The sequence below is a fragment of the Coenobita brevimanus genome, chromosome 34 (genome assembly GCF_032717465.1).
Source record: "Coenobita brevimanus isolate Jiangsu-jjx chromosome 34, ASM3271746v2, whole genome shotgun sequence".
NCBI lineage: Eukaryota > Metazoa > Arthropoda > Malacostraca > Decapoda > Coenobitidae > Coenobita > Coenobita brevimanus.
Window position 1 is genome coordinate 25,745,417 of NC_136987.1, and position 13,541 is coordinate 25,758,957.

At 40.8% G+C, this 13,541-nt stretch overlaps 1 protein-coding gene across 2 annotated transcripts in view; it reads right to left on the reverse strand.

Moving 5' to 3' along the window:
- Positions 1 to 2,365: 2,365 nt before the first annotated feature.
- Positions 2,366 to 13,541, reverse strand: part of LOC145396108 (serine/threonine-protein kinase DCLK1-like) — a 276,644-nt gene continuing 265,468 nt past the window's right edge. For both annotated transcript variants that reach the window (XM_080269582.1, XM_080269581.1), the window contains exon 12: positions 2,366 to 3,566. In XM_080269582.1, the coding sequence (XP_080125708.1) occupies positions 3,441 to 3,566 (126 nt within the window). In that variant the 3' untranslated portion in view covers positions 2,366 to 3,440. The remainder of the gene's footprint in view (positions 3,567 to 13,541) is intronic.

Genomic DNA, 13,541 nt, shown 5'->3' on the forward strand with positions numbered 1-13,541 from the left:
CTGGTTGTCAGCGCCCCAACCCAAATGGACTTCAGCAGCAGTGGTGTCCACCCACGAGCCAGACTTTCTCACACCTGCACCTCGCTGTAGGAAGGACCCTGACATAACCCTGTTGAGGTGCTGCCTGCCACAAGGGGGTGCTAGATACATACAGTACACAGTGCAAATACTGTACTATTGTAGGCCTGTAAGTTTGATCTTCACAGGCACTGTCTACCAAAAAGGGACGCCAGATCCCTACATGGTTTATGTACTGTACTGTACCTGTAGGACAGCCCCACTGAAGCAGTTGCTTACCTGGTTTACCCAGACAGACCAGAGTTTTACAACAACAGTAACTGACCAACATATTAACTCCTTCAGTCCATTAACATATTTTATTGACGTATTCTTGCTACTTTCAGTTTATATTCAACTTAAGGAAAAAAAAAATGGTATTGAAGAAGGCATAAGTGATGCCTATATGTAACTACTTCTGTTAAAAAAACTCTCCAAAACTTAATAAAACTGTCTGGAAGTGGCAAGAATAAAATAAAAAATATCATGTACCGAAGTGATTTAGGTAATGTAAACAATGAAAGCACCCTTGTTATTGTGTGTGGGATATGCACTGTAGCAGGTGATTTGCACATGCTTCTTTGATGGACATCTCCTCCATAAACACTGAAGCCAAGTTTTAAGTGCAATATTGTACAACAAATAGTGCTAATTACTGGCAGTGAAACAGGATGAATTAAAAGATGCTTTCAGATCAATGGTTCATCTAAAAATTTATTGATAACTTATATGACTGGCAAGTAAATCATAACCAGACTACAAAAATAATGGGCTTGTGAATTATTACAATCACAAACACAATATTCTGGATGTTTAATACTTGAACTTGCTTACACTGCACCAGTAAAATTTTCCAGAAAAAGAAAATCTCACAAATGTGCTTTACTCTTCTCATAAAAGACAACTCACAAGCTTATATACATATACTGCATTTTATAATACTATGTACTACCAACACAGCATTACAATACCTTTGCAATTTTCCTTCTTAAAAAAAAAAAAAAAAAAAAAAAAAAAGTTGCCCTGTGGAATTATAAATGCCAAAGGCATTCTCTGCATATCCATCCTTTGTTAAAAATATGTACAATATATAGTAATAAATAAAGGCAGTCTCATCATTCCATAAAATATTACAAAGTCATTCACCTTCATATAATAAAATACACACTTGTTATAAACTCATCAGTAGTGCTATTGTGAAAGAACTCTTAATATATTTTCATGCTGCTTTGATTTCCATGCAGTGAATATAAAAAGGTCCCTTTTCTTTAAGTAAATTACCTTGACATTAACAATTACTTCTGCAATAGTAACTGCTAAGTAACGCCAATTCTATACCGTATTTGTAACTATAAAAAAACTGAACACAGAGAATACTGTAATAAAAAATGTTATGTGGTTCTACCCTCCAGAGTCTGAACTCTACACTGTCCAAGTTTTACGAGGTCTGTGCAAAAAGAAACCAAACTTTTTTAACAGCACACCAACAAGCTGGCTTAGGGTGACCGCAACAGGACTGCTGTGTAGCGGTGACTGAACTTTAGTTTAACACTGGCCGCATCACTCTGCGTCACTTAGTCATCAACGAACATGCACTCGAGTGGACGTGTGCATAGTGGAAATTTGTTCCAAGCTGAACAACGAATGATCTTAAGGAGCAACGTGTTTGCATGAGTCTGTTTGAAATTGGGAAAAATTTTTCCGGTGACTTTTCAAATGTTATAACAAGCTTATGGGGAGGACTGTTTGAGCCGTACAGTGTCACAAGTGGTTCCAACAGTTCATTTTTTTTTTTTTATGATAATGAATGGAGGAAGGAAAAACAAAGGAAAAAAAAAATAAGTCCATGTGCCTAAAGGCATCCTCCATTCATAAAATATTTATAACACCTGGATTTAAACTGAAGTGGATTAAATGTTTGTGGGAAACAACTCCCAGGAAGTAAATTTCAGAGAGTAGTAGTTCTGGGGATAAAGTGGGAAGAACATCCACCAAAGACGATCCCAAATCTGGACGGCCTTCCACGTCAAAAGACGACGATCACATTGAGAAAGTGTGTGGCTGTGATCCATGAAAATCACCACCTGACTGTCCGTCAAGTTTCCGAAAAAGAAGACATCTGTAGAAGTTCATGCCACATGATTTTAACCAAAAAACTGAAGGTGCATCATGTTGCCGCACAGTTTGTGCCATGCCTCCTGACAGAGCGGGGGGGGGAGGAGAAAAAAAAAAAAAAAAGTCAGCTGTTTGATTGTTCAAATGCTGATAATAAAGGTTTCTAAAAAAATGTCATAACAGGTGATGAAATGTGAATGTATGGCTATGATGTTGAAACAAAAAGACAGTCAGCGCAATGGGTTGGAACAATGTCACCACTTAGGGGGGGAGGGGAGAAGAAAGAAAGAAGGAAAGAAAAATAAAGACAGTCAAATGTTACGGTGATGTAGATTCCCTTTCCCAGAAGGGCATCGTTCATCATGAGTTTGTTCCACATGGTCAGACAGTCAATAAAGAGTTTTACTTGGACATCCTCAGGCTGAAATCAACCTTGAAAGGTCACTGATTTCAGATGATATAAGAGATAGAAGAAAATTTGGCAAGTGCACTAAACACAAGTTCACCTAAGTGCATGTACCTTGATGACTAAGTGACATGGCGAGATGCAGTTAGTGTCAGACTAAAGCTCAAAAGTGGCCACTACACAGCGTTCCTGTCCTGACCAAGCTACACCAGCTAGTTGGTAAGCTATTTAAAATGTTCCGTTCCTTTTTGCACTGACCTCGTACACTGTCCAGGAAAGCATATGTCACTGGGGATGGGAGGAGAAGAATCCTGTTCATAGCACCAGAGAGCAAAGCATCTTCTCACTTTAAAAGAAATAAGAATGCTCATCTCTATAATAACCAACGACAACATTATACTGTAACTGATTCATGATACTGTATATAAGAAACCTAAGTGCTTGCATAATTAATACAAACCAGCTGTGATCTCATGATGCTGTCCTAATATTCACCATTGTACTGACATAAGGAAGAGTACTAAAGATAAATTAGCTTAGTGAGCATCAGAGGGATTTTCATCCTCTTATGGAGTACTGTATCACAAAAGTATCAACTTATAAAATATACACATACAAGAAATGAACTCCACATTACTAATTATTGCTGACATGACTGACAGAACTAAAAGGGATGAATACAAAGAGATCTATCTGCTCATTTATGATATACATCAGAGGGTATTTCCAGATTGTAATGAAAGAATATGAAACTATAAAAAGGAACAGGTATGCCTATGACTTAATTCTTGCAATGCAATGAGTGAGACATGAGTGGTGTGTTCAGTAATCCTAGTGAGCACCAATTGGTGGGCCAGGCAGCTCAGAACACCTGGCTGCTGCTGCTGCTGGTGAACAAGCTCAGACGAGGGCTGCGTGGTGGACTTGACACCTCCCGAACTTCATTCTCCCAGCAGAGGCTGTGCTTCTCTTTATCTAAGGCAGTCACCTGAAGATACATATCATTTTATTCAGTACCTGCATCACACTTAAACAACACAGTACATACTAAGGCCAATTTGTACATTTATTTAAAGTCTCATAAGATTTTCTCAAACCTGAAAAAGTTTTCTTTTTGCATTTGGGAACAATCAAATAGACATCACGATAAGGGAGTAGTGCGTAGACCTTCTTGCTGAATGGGTGAGCTTGAGAAGTATGTGACTGGCCTATTTTACCTAGTTCCCAGCATAACAACACCACTTGGCAAAGATGCAGTAAAACCCCTCCTCTAGGCTCCCTTGGGGGCGATGACACCCCTATATAGAGACCCAGAGGCTCATGTAGACCATATACACAGAGTGGGTGAAACAGTTACATAACTGTTCTCAGCTGCAAAACCAAACCTGATATACCAAAACAAATGTCTTGTCACCTGCAGGTTGCTACAATGCCTGGACAGAGTTACGTAAAGAGGAATGTTTCCACAAAACAAGCCAGATATCTTGGAGGGTAAAGTTGCCAATGGGGAGTGGGGTAGCTCAGTGGTAAAGCGTGTGACTCTAGATCACTAGGTTGAGAGTTCGCGCCTCACCCAGGTTGCTGCCTTTGCTGGGAGGGGTAGCGCTCTCATGCAACCTTAGCAGGGCTATATGATATGTCTAGGTCTAGCTCGGGGAAGTAATCCCAAGGCTGCCAATATTCACACTTTTATAGAGCAGCTTTGTATATACCCAGAAGCAACCTTGGTTATTAAGGGCAAGTTTTTTACTATAATCCCCACCAGATTTTATTGTCAAAGCATGACAATATTTTTATTGCATCACTACACAGATTCCACTCTTGAACTTTTGACACAGGGTGCAGCACTGGTACCTATTGAACTGCTTAACTCACTAAATGAGATACTTCAATATTGTATTATCTTACTTGAAGCCATGGTTTTCCCACTGGGTACAAGTATGCATTTTAACATTTTTTAATACTATACAGCTACTAATACTATACAGCTACTAAGCTATTACTGTAATTACAAACATTCCTTGAAAGCAGTGATAAGAAACAGGGAAGTGAGCATGGAAGTGAAAAAGTTACTACATGACAGTATTGTGATACCAACTCTAACGTATGGAAGTGAAGCTTGGACGTTGTTGGAGGGACACAAGTCAAGAGTGAGAGCAGTGGAAATGAGTTATTTAAGAGGAGCCTGTGGAGTCACATGGAGAGACAGGCTGACAAATGAGGATATAAAGGAGCGTTGTGGTGTGGATGTGGATGTGATAGGAAGTGTTAGGAGGAACACACTGAGGTGGTTTGGCCATGTGGAGAGGATGGAGGGTGAAAGACTGACGAAGAGAGTGTATGTGAGTGAGGTGGGGGGGGGAGAGGTAGGGGGACACCGAGGATGAAATGAAGGGATGGGGTGGAGAGCTATATGAGAGAGGGGGGTGTGAGTTGGGAGCAGGGCAGTGAAATGGCAGGGGACAGGGCGGCGTGGAGGCGATTTGTTTGTGGCCACCCCGAACGGGATTGAGGCATCTGGCAATAGATAGATAGATAGACAGACTACTCTACATGCACTTTACATACCACACAACGTATCCCATTACATACAGGGGTTGACGCCAGCAAGGGCATGCGGCCAGAAAACTTTGCCCCCGGTACCTATATAGTGGTGGAACTATTGTGGCAAGGTGTGACGAGGGCTCCACCAGCATAGATTCTGGTGCCGGGATGGGATGAGGTTCAACCCGCGCTAGACGGTACAGGGCATTGCGGTTCCCAGGCTGCTGCTTCTGCCCAACAGAGAGGAGCTCGGACCTGGGAGTAGTGCCCCAGGAGGCTGCCCTATCAGTGGGTGTATAATGGCAGGGCAGCTGCAGTGCCCAGGCACGCATGGAGGGTGTCCTGTAGCTGTCCTGGCAGGGTGCCCCAAGGCCAATGCCACACCCAATGATTGTGGCTGGTGGGCTATGGGTCCCAGATCCCATGCCTAGGCTGAGGACTGTGTGGGTGGGTGGGGCCTGTCGTATGTTGCTCCCCAGTATTTATTCTTACCAAATTATGGCTAGAAAGATCTTCTAAGCACACCTGAGGAAACTAAATCACCTAAGTGGATCAGAGTGGCATCATGGAATGTGGGAAGTTTGAGGGGGTAGAGAAGGGCAAGTAGTTGAGGCACTTAGTGGGAGGTGGGTGGATGTGGGATGTGTGCAGGATGTAAGGTATAGAGGAGGATCAGCCAGAATGATTGCTGGGAGGGATGCACATTACAAGTTGTTTTGGCAGGCTAGGGCAGTTAACGCAAACAGTGAAGGAACAGGCTCTTGCTATAGCATGGAGGCTGCCTGGGTGTGATTCTGTACTGGAAGATGTGATCCCTTAGGTGGCTAACAAGGCAGTGGCTGAGTTAGGGACCCATGAAGCTGTGATACAGGCAACTGTCACTGAAGACACAACCGACACCAAACAGCCCTACTCCTACACCACACACACACACACACACATATCAAACAAGTGACTAGTCTACCTACACACTGAGTGAAGTCAGCACTAGCTACCTTGTCTTTTTTTCCCCCCTACAGCACCTGACTCTTGAGCATAGGCTTAACAGCTCATTCCCTGAGGCCCAGCAGTCCTCCTACATACCATACACCTTCACATGCTACCACTTCAGCACTAACACCCACTGTCCATACTGAATACATGCCAGGGCTGTCTCATACAGGACTGGTGTACTGGTATCAGCAGGGGTGGTTTTGCAACATGCCAGTGAGTCTTATTGTAGTCTGTTTTAACAAAATTCAAATCCTCAAACTGCTCCCAGCCCAAATTATGTCTATGACGATGACGATGGTGGTGGTGTAAGGTCAGTGCTACGTGCCACAGCTTTTGAAGTACTGTAATTCTGTTCAAAGTAGAACAGCTCCATACAGATGACATCAACCAGATTTTAAATCAAGTCACAGTGAGGCCCATGGCAGCAAGACTACACAGAGTAAGTGCTCAACCCAGCATTAAACTCTCCTGCCTCCACCCTCATACCAAGCCAGTCTACCACCACTGATCAAGTAGGCGTCAGTAAATGTGTTTATAAATATCTATCTTTATGTGGTACCTTTAAGGCCAGTTCTCAGTGGTTATGGCAGGCTTAAGGGGGTCATTAGGGGGTGATAGTGGGAGACTTCAGGACAAAATCCATTTTCACATAGGTTCTGCTGTTTGAGTAACACAGCTTTCTATATGAGGTTGGAACAAATACATCATTTTACAGGCATGATAACCCTGGTCTGTCTGGCCAAGCAGATCCAATGACTGCAGGCAGGGATGCAATGGCGCCTGGACGGCCATCACATACAGTGAACCGTTGTTCCATTGCAGTGGACAGCACCTCGCCACAGTGAGAATGAAATAATGCTATAAGCTTGGTCTCTAGCCACAAAATCACCACTCTAAATCAAGAAACATTCAGCAACAAGTTCACAGACTCAAAATCCAAGCTGCAACTCACACATTTCTACTTATCATGCATCTCTTCTTTTTTTTTTCCCCCCCCCAAACAACTTCCAGTTCCAGTATCTTTGGCTGCTTCTGGCACTCACTTTGGCTTCCAGTCCAAAGGAAACATCAGCTGTACCATGACAACCTCCAATACAGTGATTCCTTAAGAGGAAGCATGGTGTAATTTTTATGTACAGTTGGCATGTAAGCAAATTTCCAGTTTATTATCCTACAAGTATGAAACATCACACCTTATGAAGGCACCCATGTGCTCTGATGTAAAACTGATTTGTAATTTTGCTTGGTAAGTATATCTTGGCTAAACTGTGAATGATGATACTGATATCCAAATTTAGCCATCAATCCCATGAACACATCCCTGAGGAGCACCACAAGACTCCAATCCATAACTGCCCAATCAATCAGTGATACGTAAAACCTAACCTGAATTTGTGTACAGTGTTGGCCATGCACAGCCAATGCTGGATTACAAGGATATTAGGACAGACATACAAAATGCTTGCTGTCACTTTCACAATGACTTGGGGATCCAATAATGGGCTGTGGACCACTACTACAGGGGTAGCCAGGATCGCCCAGGGAACAAGAAAGAGTTTTACTGCATCTTATTACACTTTGCTTGGTCTGTTACTGTGGCAGCTCAGTCAAGTCAGCACACCCTGGGCTCCCTGAGTTTAGCCACTCAGGATGACCACAAGATGTTTCCCAGGGAACCCAGGGAAAGTCTATGCCTTCCTCTGTTATCAAAGTGTCACAGTGCACCCTGGCAACATCAATGAATCTATGCTTGCAGGAAATGTCCCTTGATCTTTTAATAACATGGTATTTTACAAAGCAATCTATGTTACAGCAATTTTTAAAAGTTAATATGCACTAAACAGCAAAAACAATACTTCCTTTTAAACACATTTGATATCAATGAAACGGAGGCAGACCATAAACTGCATACATAATACACCGTACTGTTAAAACTGGACTGAAATGTAAACAAGTAACAATGAATTGTAAAAACACTACAGTGTTGACACCAGGATATACATGCAGTATACAGTAATACATAGTGTCTATTTGAAAGGCACTGTACAACTTCCTGATATCACAAGATTTCAATGTTTGCTGTTGTGTATAATCTGCACAAGTATTCCTGCTAGATCAATTAAAACAGGAAGAAAATGTGATCCTTTATAATAAAAATAATATATTTCAGCATTCACAGCTTCTGAAATATTTTGTAAAATTATAAGTGAATGCCGTCAATAATTCACTGAGGACTTCACTGACTGCTGATAATAATGATCATTACAGTTCCAGTGAGAGCTTTTGACCCCATTTTCAAAAAGATACCCTTTACATTTCTGATGTTATTGCCAAATTATTTTGAATTTCTCAAGAAAGATTTCATGTACTCAAAAGGTAACAAACTATTTCCAGTAATTCCTTCCATATCTTTTTTATTTTAGCTATTGTCAGAATCAATACAAAATTCAGCTTATGAAGAATCTCACACTCCAGGGGTTAACAGTTCAATCTCCATTCAGTAAACATCGCCAGAGCCAGACTTTCTCCTCACTGGGACAGTGTATAAACTGTTGGCTACAGTACAATACAGTGATCCTTTGGTTATTGCACATACAGTACCTGGTCCCAAGCCTAGTGTGTGATACTGAAATTGCGAGACAACATAAGCACAGAACCTATGGAATTTATCCCAACTGGTATTGGGCACACTGCTTGGAAATCCAAATTTTTCCTTTTAAAGCAATTTAAACCCGTTAGATAAATGCATACAGGCATACCCCGATAATCGATGGGGGGAAAAAAAAAGGTCAATTTGCTCTTTTGGTAATACAGAACAGGGGACATACACAAGAAAACCATCCTGTTGTGGCTTCATTTGTTTCGCTTTTCTGACGATCCGACCGTTAGCAATTTGAAATGCATGTAGTTCACTTAATGTACTTTTCAACACTGAAAAAACAAACACCTTACTTTTCTGAATATATGGTATCAGCAAGCAAGCAAGCATGCTGGTGGGCCAACATTTACATAGAAATTTCACTGCACTTGCACACCCAATGCTAGAGACACAGTACGTATATATGAGGGTGCTAAGGCTGCAATGTGAGTAGATAGTGAACTGAGCAAATTTTTCTACAGGCATACCCCGGTTTTTGGTTAGGTAAAATTCCATCGTTAGGCGGGGTATTGTATATCGGGGTACTTTTAACATGTATTTCAATGTGGACTGTTTACCTGCCTTGGGTTTCCCCCCAAACCAAGTCTAAAACCCACCCACATGAGCACAAAAACAGGTTTAAAGGCACTCTAAATGCCCTAACAGCTGTCAAGGAAGAACCTAAGCTTAACACCTGAAAAGAACTAACTAAAACCAACAAATCAAATCTGAATATCACCAAATATATGTTTGGAGAATATCATGCTTAGTAAACTGTACCGCAAAATGACAATGTTCACCCCACCTATGGCTAAAACTCATTAAATGATGTCTAAAAACAGTTTATAAATCAACCTAAACACACAATTTTAGCCAAAAATATCAAAATCGGTAAGTAAAATCAAAACCCATCATTAACCTGGAGTCTGGCCATCATTAGGTGGGGTATGGTGCAATTTGCACCCCCATCGTAAAGCCGGGGTATTGCATCTAGGGGTATCGTATATCGAGGTATTACTATATCTGAAGGTTGGGTTGAGACAGGGATGTGTCATGTCTCCATGGTTGTTCAGTCTGTACATGGATGGGGTTATAAAAGAGATACAAGGTAGGGCAGTGGATGCTGAAATGGCCCTAATGAGAGAGGGCAGTGTTTGGAAATTCCCTGTACTGTTGTTTGCAGATGATACTGTGTTGTTAAGTGAAGATGAAGGGGAGCGCAAGGCTTGGTGGATGAGTCTGGGAGAGTGTGTAAGAAACAAAATCTAAAGGTGAATGTAGGGATGAGTAAAGTGATGGTCTTCGAGAGAAGCGACGTCACTGAATGTACAGTGAGGTTGGATGAGAAGGAAATGGAAAATGTGAGTGCATTTAAGTACTTGAGTAGTGTGATGAGTAAGGATGGAAGTTTGGTGGACGAAATGCTTGAAAGGGTACAACAAGGGGGAAGGTGGCTGGTTCTTTGAAAGCAATGGTAAGAAATAGGGAAGTGAGCATGGAAGTAAAAAAGTCACTAATGCAAGAGTTAACCGTTACTCCCAGTCTTTCATTTATGCAACAGGTCAGCTCTGGAACTGTCTCCCTCTGTCTGTATTTCCTGCTGCCTATGATCTCCAGTCTTTCAAACGTAGTGTGTCCAGGCATCTCAAAATGATCGGATCTTGAATTTGGCTCTCTATTGTATTTTGTTTTTCTCTTGGAGGGAACTGTTACTGCAGGCTCATGGCCTTTGGTTCCTTCTTCCTCGCATAAAAAAAAAAAAAAAAAAAATTGTGATACCAACCCTACTGTATGGAGGTGAAGCTTGGACCTTGTTGGAAGGACACATGTCAAGAAAGAGAGCAGAGGAAATGAGTTATCTGAGAGAAGCATGTGGAGTTACTTACGATTTTTCGACTATATGATGGTAGAAACCGTACTTTGAAATTGAATTTTGATCTTTTCCCAAGCTAACGACATGTAGTACGACACTCTTTTGTGATGCTGGGCAGTGGCAGAGAGCCACATCTCCCAGACTGCCACGTGGTCACTAGTGTAAACAACCGACACTATGCAGCGTTCTGTGCTGCCAGCATTTTTTTTTTGGATAGCCTCCTGTGTTTTGTGCATCCATCACATCTACGATACACTCATCTGTCTCTCCTGCTACTGGTAAGAAGATGAGGAAGGCAATTACTCGAAATGAAACTCACGATAGCTACCCAGCATGAAGGTGGCAAGCCCATAAAGGCCATCACACGTGAACTCAGGCTTTCAAAATTGACAATCTCAGTACATTATTCAATAAATTACCAGAGATATTCAACACTTTATTATAAAACAGGATTTGTGCTAATATGGCCCAACTGTAAGCCAATGTAAGTACAGTAGAACCTCTTTGGTCCAGACCCCTTTGATCCGGATTTCTGTTAATTCGGACAAAATTTTAAAATAATAAGCTCCAGATATATGTTGAAAGTAATTCTAAAGTCATTTTCAGTATCGGCGCGGAAAGCGATCATCATTCGTTTAGTCTCGAATCACGCTAGGTTGCAACATGGGCGCCTGATTAAACACATGCTAGCATTCGTTCCATCAACTAGTTCACCAGCCATTTATATTTTTACTCTATTTCAAAAGTTAATCCTCCTTACCATGCCCCTTAATGCAAGTGTAGCTTCTGCAATGAATAAAGGTGTTAAAACGAAGCATGTAACACTTAAGTATTGCAGATAAAGTGAAAATACTGGATAAACTAGAGGCTGGTGTTCCTCCAGGAAAACTCGTGAACGAGTTTGGTATCGCCAAACAAACTGTGTCGGACATCAAGAAAAACAAAGATAAAATTAGACAGTTTGCTTTAAAATTTGATGTTACAAACAGTGACTGTGGTGAAAATAAAAGAAAAACTCTAAAAATGCCACATATGTTAATAATTAACAAACATACCATATGTAGATAGTTTTTGGTATGAACTGGAGATTACCCTGACGGTCCGGACAATCTGCTAATTCGGACAACCCTTCCCCCCATATAGTCCGAATGAGAGAGGTTCTACTGTATTCTAAGCACGTTTAAGGTTGGCTTGGTTAGGCTATGAATGCTTGGTTGGTTAGGAGTAAGTGCATTTTCAGCATGATGGATTTATCGGAACATAACTCTATATTAAGCTGGGGATCGCCTTAACCAAGTGATCACTGTATATACTGTACGTAAATGTGTCCAATGAATCAGGGAATGTTCAGAAAGCATACAACAGAACCACGCCAAGGGCTGGATGCTGGCCGAATATAGCCACAAAATTAGGAAGTCATATTATAACTTCTGATTATGCTATTGGAAAGGCTTTTATTTTTCCACAGCTTTTGTTATGGCTACTTACAGTTAACAGCCATTTTTGTCTGGGGGGAAGAAAAAAAAAAAAAAAAAAAAGATAGAAACTGCATAAAATTTGTGAAAACTTTTGTTTTTTCCTTTTTTAATTTATGTATGAGATAATACATGGTGTTGTGAAACCTGTGATGTAAAAATATACACAAAAATGAATATAACGTAAATCTCCAGCCATTTAGCTCCACAAGATGAATGTGAAAAGAGTCCTTTACAATGACCGTACTGAACACAGAATTATATAAAAGAAACATTTTGAATCACATTAAAAAAAAAAAAAAAAAAAGAAGCAAGCCCTTCCAAAAATTAAGCATATACTACCAAAAATTTTATCCATAATAATTAAGGCAAACCTTGGATAATATATACAAAACTGCTGGATCAGTGTTATGAAGTTATTCACTAAAAACATGCAATAATTAACAGTGCACTCAGTCTTTTGTTAGGTAATTTCATGATGACTACCCTTCATAAAAGTATGTCAAGAAAGATGACTTGGAAGAAACGATGGCTTAGTTGGTGAAGAATGAGAAAGCCTGTGAGTACCGCTATTGTTACAAATGTTAAATTTCAATGTAAGAGAATTAGTTTCGGATTTGTACTCCATGAGGGCTGTTCAAAAAGACACCAACCTTTTTAAATAGTGTACCAACTAGCTGCCTTAGTGTGATCACAAAGAAAGCACTGTGAAGATGTGACTCTGAGCTTTAGTCTAACGCTAACCGCATCACACCACGTCACTTAGACATCGAGGTACATGTGCTTGAATGAACGTGTGTTTAGCGCACTTGGCGAATTTTCTTCTATCTCTTCTATCATCTGAAATCGCTGACCTCCCAAAGTGGGGGAGTCTGCAGGGGCCAAATCTGGAGAGCAGGGTGGCTGGGGGACGACAGTCATCTTGTGCTTCGCCAAAAAGTCATGGATAAGGAGCAAAGCATGAGCAGGCATTGCCATGGTGCAGCATCCAGGTTTTGTCTCTCCATGCCTCAGTCCTCTTCCTTCACACTGCCTCTCTCAAATGTTTCAGGACATCCAAGTAAACCTCTTTATTAACTGTCTAACCACATGGAAAAAAACCCATGATGAATGAAGCCGTTCCAATAAAAAAAGACCATTAACATCACCTTTGCATTTCAGCAACTCTTGACATTTTTTTTTTTTTTTTTTTTTTTGTCGCAGTGACAATGTTCAAACCCACTACAACAACTGCCTTTTTGTTTTGACATCGTAGCCATACACCCATGTTTCATCACCTGTTATGACGTTTTTCAGAAAGTAAAAGATTTCCCAATCTGAAACAGAATTTCATGCAAACACATTGCTCTTCAAGATCCTTCATTGTTCAACTTGCAACAAATCGCCAAACATACTGAACACATTTTTACTCAAGAGCAAGTACTTTGATGGCTATAAGAC